General features: G+C 28.0%; 1 protein-coding gene across 5 annotated transcripts in view; it reads left to right on the top strand.

Moving 5' to 3' along the window:
* The window catches only part of Sytbeta (Synaptotagmin beta), a 119,788-nt gene that overhangs the window by 96,002 nt on the left and 7,252 nt on the right, over positions 1–16,534 (top strand). For all 5 annotated transcript variants that reach the window (XM_086915303.1, XM_086915302.1, XM_086915300.1 and 2 more), the window contains 2 exons: positions 15,214–15,277; positions 16,206–16,488. In XM_086915303.1, the coding sequence (XP_086771429.1) occupies positions 15,214–15,277; positions 16,206–16,488 (347 nt within the window). The remainder of the gene's footprint in view (positions 1–15,213; positions 15,278–16,205; positions 16,489–16,534) is intronic.

Raw genomic sequence — 16,534 nt, 5'->3', positions numbered from 1 at the left:
CGTAATATTTTATAGCAAAAGTTGGGAATATTGTTTGCTTGAAAATCGAGATTTCGATGATTGGAAACGGAATACGCGTATATTCCATAAAATGATAGATATTACAAGTTGATAAATTATTAGACAATAATGAACCGAATGATAATATATATTTTTATCTCGAAGTATCCCAATTTTTAATTTCCCAATTTAATCTGTTCAAACAATTGAAAATTTTATTTTAACGATTGAAATTTTATTTAGAAATATCATTATTTCTAATTAAAAAAAAAATCTTTTATGATATTTCAAATTTTGCCAATTTTTAAACTATCGTCGTATTGATAATTTCAAAAATTTCACGTTCACATTTACGCGAGAAATATAACATCCAAATCAACAGCTATCATCCTACGTATCATCCATCCGAAATGTCCATCCACTCTCTTCTACATTTTCCCTCTTGAAATTAAATCTTGATCCCAATAACTCTGGACAATTAATTCTATTTCTGTCGGGCAAGTCGAGAAGTTCCCCTGGCGCTCGAACCAAATCCAGTGAAAACGCGTTTCGAGTGACCTCAACCATCAGATTGCTCGATTAGCACGTCACTTCCTAATCTTCATAATCAAATTATTAAGCGGACGCATTACAATTTGAATTAGATATAGTCGGATCTGGTGGGTGGATCAGGCTTGCGGCTAGTTTCTCCAAGGTCACGGAAACGGAACGAGAAATTACGATTACCCCTCGAATTCTGATCGACGCCCACGAGACATTAACGAATATTAGATAACGATTACGCTTAATAAGAAAAATTTTTCTCGATTTTTTTTAGGAACGTAGGCTGTTTAAATTGTATCAGTTTTTTATATCGGTTGAATTAAAATTTAATATTTTTTTCCGCTAAGAGTTCCATTTGTATATCAATAAACGAGAAAAAAGTAAACGAGTAATCATGATACAGAGTTGGAATTCATCAAATGGTCGAATTTTTCTCATTCAAGTTTTTGAAAACAAAACATAGCAGTGCATAGCAATATCACGAACGAAGCTCTAAAAGTTTCTAACGTAAAAATTCGTTATACGTATTTTGTATCTCGAAAAAGGTAAATATATATATTTTACAAATTTTTTTAAAAGAATCAATGTACGAACGACGAAAGCGTTAAATATAAACAATATTGTTTCTAAAACGTTATACTCATATATTGTTTAATCAAGGGAAGTGTTAATTTTGGCGTATTTAGATACAATTTCAAAAGGGTCTCCCTTGTGACCTGTTAAAGTATCATTTTTCCTTTTGTCGTGACAATTAATCTTTCCAAGGTCTCGCGTGTCCCAGAACTGAGAATATGATACCGCCATTTTGATAGGATTTTATGCGTCGAACATTGTTTGACACGGTAAATATTAAACGAGTCGACGGATTTCTCCGTTACCGGGGGCAAAATTTATTCAAAAGGATGACATTTACATTTTTACGAACGAAATATCTTGTATTGTTTTATGTTAATGGAATTTAATTTCTCCTCATCTTTCATAATAAGAAATGATTCAAGATATATCGATAATGGAATTTTTTCAGAAGTAATATTATATTTATTTATTTATTTATTTTTTTTTTGCTATTTCACGAAAAGAAATATTACGTGATTAATAACTAAAGAAATTCAGGAAAATATTTTATTAAATTCGTCACGAAATAAAATTTCCCATATAATATTGAAAAGACATGCTAAAATATTCAACGAACAGATCGATTTCAAATCGTTGTCAAACTGGAACACACGAATGGATTATTTATGCCTGGTAGTTCAATTGCTAGAGAAATCGTTCGGAAAGTGAAAAGAGTTGAAATTTCGTACCTGCAATTTGGTAGATCAATTTCTTTCGTTTCCTTTTTTTTTTCTCTCTCTTATCACGAGATCTATTTTCGAGAGTTTTCTTCCTCAAGACGATCGAGTATCTCTAATTTTATAAATTCCAAAGATTTTTTTTAATATTCTTCGCTTATGATTCGAAGCATACAAGTATATAAAGCCAAAATTACTATTTACATGAACATAGTTTTCCATATCTGAACAATCTAAATTGGAGTACATGTACATGTAATCTATGGATATATAAACCATAATACGAGTTGATGTGAATCCGATTTACATGTTCATTTAGTAATAATTGAACAGATAATCGTATTATTATCGTTGAACGATAGCCAAGGTATTACGTGTTATTCCATTGATTATCTTTATACCCTTTCATTAGATATTTTAGGTCAAGATTAATACTATTTCAGATATTTTCTATTTGTTCACTTTTATTTCACAGTTGAAAGTATTTTCGGTTACTTAATATCAAAACCTAATAAATCAAAGCTTCTTCGTTAAATTATTTTTAATTAACTTTTATTATTGTATAGTATATCTCTATTACAATTAATTTTACATCTTTATTATATTTAGAATATAAAAAATTGAAGCCATTACATACATATAAGCTTTCAACAAATTATCAATCGATATAAAAATTATCCTTCACAGCAGAAAAATTAATTTATTTCATTTTGAAATATTCTTATTAATTTCAAAATTATTTCAAAAATTGATGTATCAGCGATATTACGAATAATATTTCGATCAAATAAATATTTATAATTTATATTTCAATTCTTTCAACGATACGATAACAATATAGAATGTTAAATATAGATGTTAAAAGCAAAACGTTTTAACAATTTTATTCTTTAATAATGCACATATCACATAAAACGTATATTACAATAACCGATAATATTGTACTTTATAAAGAAGATACACAAAATTTGCCTAAAAATTAACATGTTGATAAAAGCTAAAATGAAAATTTTGAAAATGCATAAATGAAAAAAGAAATATCCTGCGATTCTTTTGAAATTCAAATTTACATTGAAAATTGTTGTTATGTATTTTTTTTTTCCTCTCCTTTCTTTCATTCGTTTCATTTAAATCAGGTTGTCAAGCGCATCTTTGATTAAACCACATTTTCCAGGAAAATGTACGCATCATACGATATCGATCGCAACTTCATTAATATTCTTGGCGATACGTGTTTCGTACTTTTAACATTGTGAATCGTCATACTTGTTTGCCCGGTATAAGCAAACAACTAATTCGAATACACGGAGTACATTTGCATATGCTGTCCACACCTAATCTCAACCCGCAAGATTATAATTAACTAAAACATGCATACCGCTAATTCGGTAATTTCAACGATACCTAATTGGACTGGTATAAGTATATCCTTGCCATTTGTGTCACGATATCGTTCTCCTAGGATTAAAATGATTTGAAATCTTTTTTTTAATGATTCTTATTTAATGAATTTTAATTGATTGAAAAAATTGTATATTCGATTAATATTTCCAAATTATATCGGATATAAATTATTGGTATTTTGAAAATAATTATATTAATCTTTCAAAGATGATCTTACGCGAATAATCTTTCACCACTCTGAGTAAATTCGAATATAAGATAGAATCAAATGATAAAGAATTATCTTCGAGGGGAAAAATCGCAAGTTATACCTTTACTACCTCTTCGAACCTCCCTATCGGCAACTTATCGCTAATTTATCCCGCCAATTTCAACTTGTCAACGCCCTCTCTTTGGATCATCAATCGTCCGAGAACTACCCTCGAAAATCGATCAATCGATCTTGTTTCACGCAACAGTTTGCCACTTCACGTCATTCTATTACAACCTTCCGATGGTGAAACGCGAGACCATTGACCGTTCTCCTGTCGCAAAATTAGGCCGATATCGGGGAAGGATAGATCGGCCACTCTGTCTCTAGGGTCTCAAATTTAGGCTACCTCTTCTCGAGGCAGCATCGACACAACGTAATTCCCAATTATTACACACGCGAAATGTATTGCCACTTTCAATTAGGCGTGGTGAAAGCGTCATTGCCATTGTAGGCCTAGGGCAGCGGTGGTGTTGCACTCGATGCCACCGGCCGACCGGTCGTTGATCCCAAATTTAATTACTTGCCCGCCCTCTGCCCTGGATTCACTTTAACAATATTAACGGGCCGCATTATTGTACAATATTTAAGCGACGTCCTCGATTAATTAGTAAGAAACGATTCGACCGTGTGTAATTAAAGAGTCACGTGATTTTCGCGTTTTGCACTATTCAGAGATCGTTTCGAACATCATTGTGCCGTAGAAATTAATAATTCACCCGTTTGAATGTTTGGACGATTGGACGAGTTCTTATTTTTTTTTTTTTTTTCGATCGATTATTCGAAGAAAATTTGACACGAAGGGAATTCGTTTTTGAGTAAATCGTAGCACCGAATGATTGGTAACCGTTTAGAAGAAATATCAAAGGATTGGTTGGTTTATGAAAAAATTTGTAAGTTATTGTTGTTGCTGAAGATACGATTGTTTTTTTCTTTAATTGTTTTTTTGTCTTCTAGATAAAACGATTACGATATTTTGATACGATATATCTGAGTTATTTGAAAGTACATTCTTACTATTCTGATTGTAAAGTGTTTATGATTTATTTTTAAGCTTAGATTGTTCAGATTGTTCCTATTGTTTTGTACTCAAAGCATCTGTAGCTTCTCTATTTCCTTTGTAATACACGTGTATAATATCTTATACCTAAAGAATCTAAATACTCTCTCGTCTTTGATTTTATATGCTCATCACGTTAAATCTTTTGAATTATTTGAAACTTTGATTATATGCTTATTAAAATACGAAATTAAAATTCACGACAAATTTAAATCATAATTTGTTAATTATGTTTCGTCAAAATTATAACAATCTACTTGCATATTGAGCATTAAAAATCTAATAAATTAACTTTCTTTTTCTCAATTCCATTTTTTTAATTAATCATAAAAATTATATACTTCGTTCTCAAACGAAAAAATCTCAAAAATATCCATAAGAATCGTACAAACCATTTTTAAAAATTCCAAAAATATTAGTAATAAAAATTACTTATGACTCATCTAATAATTGCTTTCGAAGTCAAAGAAGTCTCTCAATTCATTTTTCAAAATGTCAATCCAATATTGTCAATTTATTAATGAAAACATAAAGTCTACATATGAATATTTTGAGAAAATCAAGTTCCATCTCTTCGTTCCATTTTCCTCCTCATTTTCTCAACGCAATCTCATAAAACAATCTTAAACTCGTTCGAACACCACGATAGTACCTTTATTTTTAATCTTGTAAGAACATTCATACGACTTTCTTGATTGAGTATAATTTCATTTGATGATTAAAAGTGGGAGAAAAAAGAAATGTTGATAATAGGGTTGAAACAACCCTACTCGACAGTCATTATAACTGCTAATAGGCACTAGAGCCTATGTCTACAATAGAACAGAAGCTTTCAGCTAAATAGTGATACGTTTCGCGATATAATGATGTAAATTGCATTCTCCACCAATGCTCTTCGATACACAATATATTCTATATACATTGCATCTCTTGTATATATATGTGTATATTTAAGAGACATAGGCACATAACTAATAGATTGCTTGTGTATGCAATTATTAGATTTATTTCAAGCTCATACTTTTTGGTTTCAAGAATATAGATATATTTTACTTTTTCGAGATTTTTTTATAGAGAAAATATTTTAAAATAAATTTGAAACTGTTTCTCTAATGATACTATTTTAATTTTATAAGAAGATTTGTAGCCAACATTAATCCTTCCAATATAATTCGTTCTTATCTTATGTACATCCCATCTTCTCAAAAAAACTCAATAATCGAATTATGTTCAGATAATAAAATTATAATTAGGAAATTCAATCAAAATTTTAAACATTTTTCGTTTGTTTAATAAAATTAAAAAAAGATGGAGCGAATATCGATAGTAAACTTAGCAAAATTAGATTAGTTCTACTTGTCCGACTATAATCATCCTATATCACTCGACCATAACGATCCCTTGTTTGACGATAATGCGTCTATACTACTTATCTGATCATAACTTGCCTGATCACAAGATTAAAATTATTAATTTTCAACGAAATTTTCAATTAATTTTTAATTTTGCTTTAAATAATCCCATTCATTTCCACTTTTATGGAAAATTACAATAAAATTGAGATTGAAGAAGATGAAGTTACATGCAATTTTAGTGTAACCCAATGATCATTAAACCATTTTAAATTTTATATTTCTTTTAGCCAAGAATAATGTTTAATTTTACAATATTGTAAAAGAAAGAAAAATAAAACTTCATTGTTCAATTCAACGACCAGAATATACAACTCTCTCTCTCTCTCTCTCTATCTATCTCTCTTTTAATTGTAACGAATTTGAATAACTCAAACAACGTTAACATATCCGGTACATTTACGGTTAAAATATCCGGCAACCTGTATGAAACTTGAAAGACTTGAATATAATATAGACGAACAATTTCTGGAATTCACGAAGAGCGATGTTAATTAAAAGGCATACTTCAACCTGACTAATTGTAATTAAAATCGGAGCAAATTTTTTTTCTTTCGTTCGTCGAGCATTCTGCGAATGAGATCCGCAATTGAAACGCGATTAAAACGGAATGCACCTCGAAACTAATCGGTTTCCGTTGTTGTTATTCCGACGAGAAATCATATTATTCGCGTTTTTAATAAACGGAGGCACGAGATATTCGCAATACCTGTTACACGTAGCATTGGAATAGCATTTAAAAGTATTATTCTTCGTTTGAAAAATACGTACTAAGTAATAATTAGAGAATATTCATGGTAGAGGCGGTCGTGTAATTGTATTACGTCATGATCGAGTCATGATTGGAAATAGAATATGTCTACAATTCCATACGAGATGAATGAAGACAATTCGATAGTTTGTGTGGTTGATTTCGATTTTATAATAGATGATCAACATTTTTATGATTATTAATCTCTTTCCATCGGTGGACAAAATCCATTTAAGGATGTGACATTGTTCCAACAATGAATTATTTTTAAAAAGAAATTCGCGAAGAAGTTAAGAATGATAAATAATATTCTTACAGATCAATTTTTCTTTTTATTTTCATTTCAAGAAAAACGAAAATAAAAAAAACCTAAATAAATCATCCACGTTTGATATAATAAGTTATCAAAAAGTTATCAAAAAGTTTAAATTTCTCCCAAAAGAGATGAAACAAAAGTCGTTCCACATAGAACGTTTAAGCAAACATTAAAATTTATCGTGGGTGACGACACAGGAAAATGGCGAGCTTCGCCATAAGCCGAGCATGAAACAATTCCAGTCGTCTCGAGCTCTTATCGTATTTTCTTGGCGGAAGAACCTCTTACTTTCTATGTAGAGTGCTCAAGAATGCTCTTTCGAACCTGCTTCACGGCTGTTGTTGCTTTTTCACACACTGGAAATAATAATTAGTGTGTCTTATGCACATAGATATTAAGAAACTGTTTTTAAAAAATAATAAGATCTTTGATGAATTTTAAAGACCAATTTTTTTGTTATTATCTTACTTTATTCATAAGAATTAAATTTTGATTAATAAATTTAATAATTTAAAACGAATTCTTTTACATTTCCTCTATTTTTCTTTTGATTAACTCTGTTATAATCCTCAAACTTTGATGTCTCAATCTCGTTCTTGTATTAGTAAATATATTTACTTCTTGTAATTAGTTCTTAATATTGTAAGAATGTTTTTAAGGAATTAAAAAATCACAGATTATATTAAACGATTTTTTTCAAAATTTAAAAAACTTTATAATGAAAACAACATGAAAACAATAATTTCATTGTTGTAATTTTCGAGGGAAATATATTTTCTTTGTTTTTAATATTCAATGATATAAGTTCAAGTGAAAACGGCATTCAACCGTTTTATTTCCTCGGTTTAGTTGAAACGAATTGTTTCTTAATTGGCAAAATAAACTCAAGTTTATTATCTTCCCACAATTCTCAACTTCTCTATTTAATATTCTTTTCCTCTCAAATTTTTGTGAATATAAATTATCCAGATAAAAGAGTTATTACTTTTTTTTAATCTTATTTTTCTCTAGATCGATGTATTTCTTGCTGGAGTAGAAATAATGTTTTCAAAAGTATAAAATAAATCTTCATTGTTTGAGTCACGGTCGGTATTCATAGTTTCCTATTATTTCATTCACGAACAAAAACCATTCCCATCAATTTTCGACATTGCATTTCTAAGCATGAACACGTCATCTCCAAATATACGATTATATCTTAATATTGTTCTCAAAATGCAAAGTTTATTTTCAAGTTATCACGACAAATAACAAAATTTTGGTATTTAACTTTATTTGTAAAAAAGAACAGAGATCAAGAAGAATTGCTAGAATCATTTTTATCTTAAATTTATTATGATCTCTCTTATTTTATTATTATCTGTTAAATTTTCCAATAAATTATTACATATATATAAACAAGAGTATTCTCATATCCAATATTTCCATGTATGTAAATCAAGAATTATAATCCATAACTTAATTTATAGGAAAAATTTTGTAAAAACCAATAAAGATGATATATATAACTATTCTATTCAAGTTAAAATTTACGTTAATCTCGCTTTTATTCTCGGTTGAGATTGAAATATAAATGTGATGATTCTTCTATTGCAAAAATTAAAACGTAATAAGCATCTTTGAACGAATTCATATTTTTTTCTCGATCTTGACTCGAATCATTGTTAATAGGAGAAACTTTTTATTTCCTTCTATTGCAATATGTTGTATTCTAAATATTCTTAATATTCTAATTTCTCTGTTGAATTCTTAGACACCAATAGGCGATGTCTGAAATAGTATTCGTTATTTAAAAAAATTTTTTTTATTATTTGAGAATGAAATTTTTGAAAAATTAAATTTTGATCGAACATGATTAAATAATTATACCTAATTTTTATAGAAATTGCAACGAGAGATGATATTTGTAAATGTATAATAATATTTGCAATTAATTTTAATAAACTGTATTTATATTCGTATGAAAATATTTGAATTGGTTTGTTATGATTTGTTTGACAGAGATCAATTAAATGTGAATTATTATGCATTGAATATAAATTTAATACGAATTAAATATAAATTAAACTTCATAAAATGATATAAAATAAAATTACATATTAAAGAAGGAAACGTTTTTGACATATTGCATCCTTATATGTAAATAATAATTTTAATTGCCTTTATAATATTCTACAATATCGCTACCATATAGTTTCCATGACATTCATTCTGTAAATAAAATCTCTTTAATCTTAGTCTCGTCGGTCTCTTGGTTAATAACGCGATCCAAGAACAGAATTTAATCAAAGCGAAATATTCAAGTAATTCTCTCTTGAATTTACACGTAGTGCGATATACTCTCTATATTGATGCCATACTTATATATTAACTGCTCTAATGAACACTAATAAAGAATAAAAATAAAAAAAAAAAATAACCCAAAATCAATCTTTGAATTAATTAAAAGTAAAAATTATTAATTTTAAAAATAAGAATGTATGTTTTGCAAGGGAGAGTATAAAATTCATACAAAAGGAAATAATAGACAAATATCAGCCGTGGATAAACAAGTAGAATAAGATAAGTCACTAAGATAGTTATAATCAGACAAATGGAATAAGAAGGATACGGAAAAGTAGAATCTTCGTTTGTAATCAAAAAAGTGGAATAAAATTGTCTTAGTCATACATAGTCATTGAAATGTGAAAAATAAGTAGAAAGTTTTCATCTCAGAGTGTTCGTTAATTAATCTTTAATAGATTTCGATCAAGTAACTGGAAATATTTTTACCGAATAAACGCAAACACTGTTTAATAAATTCGTCGAAACGGAATACAATCTGGAATACAATACGAGAATAAGTTTATAAAAAGTTTTTACGTTACAAGTTTTCATTATGGAATTGATGGAAATGTATTATATATTCGAACAAATGAAATACATAAAATAAATGCGTATTAAGAAGTCAGAAAAATTACGTACTTCATTCTTAATGTTACGAATATATAGTCATGAAATAAATGGAACAAATGATTTTCATGATCGAGTGTATTATTTAGATTCATACTGCAATTATGTGCAAATAAAATAGATGAAATGAAAATGTATATTAGATATATATATATAAGTATCATAGATTAGACAGAGTTATTATCTATAGTTAGACAAATAATGAACAGTATAATTATTATTAGTCAAATGGATCTAAATTGAATAGACGTCGTATAAATAAGTCGAACAAGTAGTATAGATCAATAGATGCTGTATCTACGTTATCAGACAAATAATGTAGATCGAAAAATTCATTTTAGAAACAATCTGAAGAGAGGAAAATCTATCTTCGTGAATAATTTTTCTGATGTAATATCGATTCAAATCATAAGAACCATTACCATGGATGAATTCATAATATATTCCATTGCATATCACTCTACCGCCTTTTATATTCTGATTGTAATATTGATAGATCAATCAAGATTTTTGTAAAATTTTCGATATTTTATAAGAAATGTATCAAAGAAGAGTCGATAGAATTTTTAAAGGCAGTCAATTAATTTGAAGAAAATTGAGAATAAAAATACACGATGCGTTATTGAAAAGTTTGTTAATCATTCTCGATCATTTTTATCGAAATTTGATATTATTAATTAAAATCCGAATGTCTAATTTTATATTATCATTTTCGATGGAATATCAAAGATCATTTTTGTGAAATAATCAAGTTCAAATCATGCAATAAGAAAATTTGAAACTTCCTGTACGGCATAATTTTTAGCTTCGTATTTACGTGTAAAATATTATATTTGCAAAAATGATATTTAATTCATTTAAAAATTATTTATATATGCAAATTAATTTTAATTTTCATGTACATTTAGTAATACTTTTTATCACTAAAAGCTCAAAATTCATCAGATTATTCACAATAAAGAAAATAACTTAATAACAATTTTCTTTCCTTGTTTTAAAACGTTTCATTTATTATTTTAAAATTCTATTAAAATCTTGCTCTCACATAATCAGCTTGCTCAAAAACAAGAACAAGATAATAACGATATAAAAAATTTGTATTTTAATCTCTTAATTGAATAATTTTTTGTTACACTTTTTTAGATTGTTAATTAAAATTTTTTTTTAAGAAACAAAAAATTTACTCAGAGCATAAAGAACTTTACGGAACACTTGTTCACTTTCAATTAAAACATTGATTGATTTCGCGTTCTCGAGAAAATTTTCGATTTTGAGAAAATTTTTCAAATTCCTATGTGATTCGATATAACAATCGTCTCATTGTGACCATCAGTGTGGCATTTTTTAACAGAATTTCAAAGCGAGGAAATAGCTTAATTAACAAATCAATAAATCAACGCCATTCTTCATAGGTCACGATTTTTAATTGGCAATGCATTTTTTCCCAGAATGTGGAGCAAGGTTAAATGGCGGAGAAAATAGTAGAAATGGTGAACAGGTAGATAATAGGAATGGAAATACATATTTTAATATGTAATTTCATTAAAATTTAAGAATAATTCTTTTTTATTTTTTTAATCTTATTATTAAATTATTGGAAAATATATTATAAAAAAAATATAAATTAAAAATATATATTAGCTTGTGGAAATCATATATTTTTTATGATATATATTTTTTAAAATTTCATTTTTATCATTTCGCGATAGCGATTATTAGTTTCAAAATTTTATATTATAATATTAAAAATTATGATCAATTAGAATTCTTTCTTTTTATAAGCAGGAAAATTTCTATTTATTTATAATGTTAATAAATATAAAGTAGAATAAGAATTCGTAAGAATTAGAAAATTAAATATTAAATAGTCTCTTTGAAGAAAATTCTCACCTTACATACAGTTTTTCATCTTTTGAAGAACGATTCTTCACTCATGATTTTTTTTCAATAATATCATCATTTAAAAGAGCTCACATGCATAAAACACATTCTTGCCACGTGTAATTTAATTTCCACGTGGTATTCATAGCTTGTACGAATTTTATCATTTTTTATATTTTTACATTTCTTAAATTTCTTGAATTCTATGCAACATGCATATATTTCAAACGTTTAACCATTAATATAATATAATCTAATTTCTATTTAATTTTTTCACAAACGTTTTCTTATGAAAAAAAAAGACATTTGCCTAATATATATACAATAATGATGAAATGATGAAAATTAAATCTTTTATTTCATTTGTATGAAATTCCTGACCTGAAAAAAATTCCATATTCTACGATCACGATATATTCGATAGAAGTTATAAATTGAAGATTAGAAGAAATATAGCGTGATAATTTACAGAAATGATGTACGATGTTTTCTGAAATGTCAGATAAGGGACATTAATTAACGGAGTGACATTTATTCTTTGATAACTTTTTTTCAGAAGTTACTTAAAAGAAGAGGTGAGAGTAAGAGGTTTTATTAAGTTTTAACAAAGATTAGATCTAAATCTGGTTTCAAAAATTAATTAATGAGTCTGATAAAGTTTGATAAATTTTGTTTTTGATAAAAATAGGAGATCTGGAGATCTGTTTTTAATTCAATCGTCGTTTAAAATAAAGATGATTAATGAGAAATAAAAATAAATTTATTTGTTTTTACAAATATCGAAAAAAATTTATTTATTCAGATCGTCAATTGTGAAAGAATTCTTTATTATCCACATATTTAAAGTTTTCGTGACTAGGATCCTCGTATTTTTGCGATTTTTCTAGACTATTCAGGCCGATTCTGTTGTTTCAATTTTTTTTACGGATTTTTCGGATTGAATCCGTAACAAAATAACTAAAATGCATTTTCTTTGGCCGCACGATATCAAAGGAAATTAAAAAGTAGTAATAAAAGGATTCATAAAGCAACGAATAAAAAAGAATATCGTCAAACTTCTTTCACGTAGCTGCGTGAAATTATATATTCAAATTCCAATGGAAACTGGAACACGATATGATATAAAACGATGTGATATTTTTCTTATTTTAAAACGATATTAATTGTAGTCTATAAATACCAGGATAGGTTAAATTCGTCGATTCTTAATTTTTAAAATTTGTATAATCACAATTAGAGAAATGAAACTTAAATAAAAATTTGTTTCACCTATCATGACATTTCCTATCTTTTTGCATATTATACATATGCATTTTGTATATTTTTATACATTTAATTTTTCCATAAATGCATGAACATGCGTAATCTATTTGTTAATGTTTTGAAGAATATATATATATATATGTATTTACTCTATTTTATTGGTTTTAACGCTTGAATAACGTTGTTTGCACAGGATATTTCAAATTTCATCTTCCAAGTGCATCTCCGCAAGACACATTTTTCGTCATTTCGTCCTATTGCAATTTTCCAGTAATTTCTTTCAACTTCCAACTATAAATACGATTTCGTTTGGCTTCATGTGTACACAGATTTGCGGATGACAAATTTAAAAGATTGAATGTATCGATATTTATTTGGTACACAGGTTTCAACGCGAAATTGCGTATAATATTTATACACCGTAAATATTTATATAACTATGAAAATATTCGTTTAAGAGCATTCTCGTGTTAAAAGTAAATAAAATAAAATAGTCAATGATCAATTAGTCCCATTATTTTTACTTTGTTACAAGGAATTTAATATTGAATAACTTTAAAAATTTATCCATAAAGGAACATCTAAAGCTTTCAAGTGAAAAAGCAAAATTTATTCCATAAAAATTAAAATATCCAATACAAAAAAAACTTTGCAATTTTAAATCTCTAGCAAAGCATATATAAATATATATAAATATACATTTACATTTAGTGTCTTTAAACCTTCTAAAAATTTTTATAAATCTAAATGGAACAAATAAAGTAATTGTCGAAAGATTAATTTTAGTTTTTTTTTGGGGAGATAGGAGGGATCTTAAAACACAAGCATTATGGATAATTTCAACGACTCGTAAAACACGGTTCATCGATCCAATTTGATTTTTTACCATCGATATATTCGACCGGTTAAACACACATTTGCTGATTACAATTTTTAATTATAGATTCCAGAAATAAATGAATTTAGACCAAGAATCGATTTCAAAATCAGAAATTCATCGAATTTTTTAAAAATTAAATAAATTTCACTGAAAATTCAAAACAGTTTCTTCGATGATGTTACGTTAAATCAAAAAGCTTTTTCTGAATACTATTTTTTCGCCTCTTTTTTTTCTCGTATTTTTCTATCTCATTTTTCTTCTCTTTTTCTCCTTCTATATTCTTCTTTTATACCGTGCTGACCTAAATCGTAAAACGCATGTGTATATATGCATTTATTTTGCAGAACGACAAGTAAGTATATAACTGTGTGTAATGTGTAACTTTGAAATCGAAATTCCTTTTTTGGAACGTAATGCTCTACTAACTCATTGAACGGAGTTGTTTGTTTTTGCTTCTACTCTAACTCTCGTTGAAAGAGGGCAAAGGATATAATTAATTGAGAGAAATATTCTCTAGTTGATAAAGATTGAAAGATACCATGGATGGAGTAAAGTTTGGAATTACTAGAATTTGATAATTTATAATTTAAAATCAAGTTTGTATTTCTGTTATTTTAAAGTATTTTTAGTTTAGAAATTTATCTAATTGAAGAGAAATTATTACTAATATTTTTAAAATTAATTTCGAATTTATAACAAAATTAACAGTAGCTATGCAACTAGAAATTGTTTCCAAACTTTTGATCAGCAATGCAGTGAAAATTGTAAATATGAAATATTACAATTGTTACGTGATATTAAAATTTCTATCTCTGAATTCTGATTTCATAGATATTCGTATTCCAGAAAATTTTCATTCTAAAAATTAATTTTTTGTAATATTATTTTACTTTGAAATCGTACACTTATGTACACTCCATATTTTTTAAGTCCTATTTTTTACATTCCTATTTTATTTTTCTAGAATTTAATACGTATATATAATAATACTTAATCGTTGTATTATCTCTTTGTGATCAAAAAAATTTATTTATAATAATTTATAATTTGTATTTCTCATTCCAGAATACTTATTGATCAAATCATATAATTTTTTCCTAGACAAACGAAATTGAATTATAGAGGATCAGAATATAAAATGATTAATCAGATTAGAAAATATAAACTATCTCTTCCAATAATCTTTCTAACAGACTAATTTTATTTCAGGAATTTAACGTCGCCAAGGAGCAGCACGCGGTGCAGCCATGTTCCTCCGTGGTCGTCGAATCAGGTAAAATTTTTTATCCATCTTAATCTTTTTTTTACTCGTCAGAAAATCATTATGGCACGAACATCTTAATCCTCGATAATCTCACCATATCACATCTATTTTCCTTTCAAAATTAGGTACCGATCGATGAAGACACCCCCTTCGAGCGATCTTGTCATCCACGTCACGCTCTAAAACGAAAACCGGAAGTTCATACGCGCTCCAAGTAATCCCTGCCCGTCGCCTCGTATCAAACTTGTGACCGGAACGTGCACGGTTTAACGATTCCCTTTTATTCACATCGAAATTGTAATCCCTAAAATCCATCGTGCAACGCCTTAGAGTTAGTGTTCCATATAAAATGGCAGCATTGCAACGGGTTAGCGCAAAGTGGATTATAGAAATTTACGAGGGATATTAACGAACTTGGTAACGAGGCGATCTCTGGGATGGTCGATTATATTGGGATGATAATTTTTTCGCTGTCGTGTGACGTTGATTAATTAACGCCTTCTTTTTTTTTTCTAGGTCATTTTCCTTTAACCGATAGTTAATTTCTTCGTGGCCATAGAATTCGTGAAGTTTGTGAGAAATGAAATGGAAAGAAGACTCGTTATTAATGTATGCATGTCAATTGTACGTGAATGAAAGATTAAAGTCTTTTGTTTGTTGAAACAAGAGCGAGATTGAAACGTAAAACGTTCGAGGACTCTAGGAAAATTAATCATTTCTGCAGTAAAGCATCTCACGATATAGCAAAAATATTTTTATGTTCTTAATTTTCAATATGTACGTAAAAAGAAAAAGTTGAAAGAATGTTGATTCTCCTCTTTGCATCCATGATCGAAACACGGATTAATTTTTATTCGAATCTATGGACGAAATATCTCGCGTTTTGATATAAAAAAATTCTCATAGAGGCAATAAAATTAATTTTAATTCGAAACAGGAAGTTTGCCGCATCAAAGTCGAAGCTATCCAGGTGGTACCAGTGGATCTGGAAGCACAGGACGATTGTTCACAAGGAATTCATCGGTAAGCTCGCAGAGCTCGTTAGAAGGACCATCTGGACCATCTGGACCATCTGGATCATCTGGACCATCTGGACCATCTTCCAGCCACCGTAGTACCACTACGACGCAGATTCGATCGTTTGGACCTGATGGACGATATCATCATCGTCCCGATCCCTTGCATGCTGCTTCGTCTTATCCACCGAGCAGAAGTTCGAGGTAAAAAAAAAGTTCAAAATTTTAATTAACAAACTAAAAACTATTT

The sequence above is a fragment of the Apis florea genome, unplaced genomic scaffold (assembly GCF_048593485.1).
Source record: "Apis florea isolate Af1SG1 unplaced genomic scaffold, ASM4859348v1 contig_3772_pilon, whole genome shotgun sequence".
Lineage (NCBI taxonomy): Eukaryota > Metazoa > Arthropoda > Insecta > Hymenoptera > Apidae > Apis > Apis florea.
Note: the sequence above shows the minus strand (reverse complement) of the source record. Positions and strands in the feature narration are given on the sequence as shown.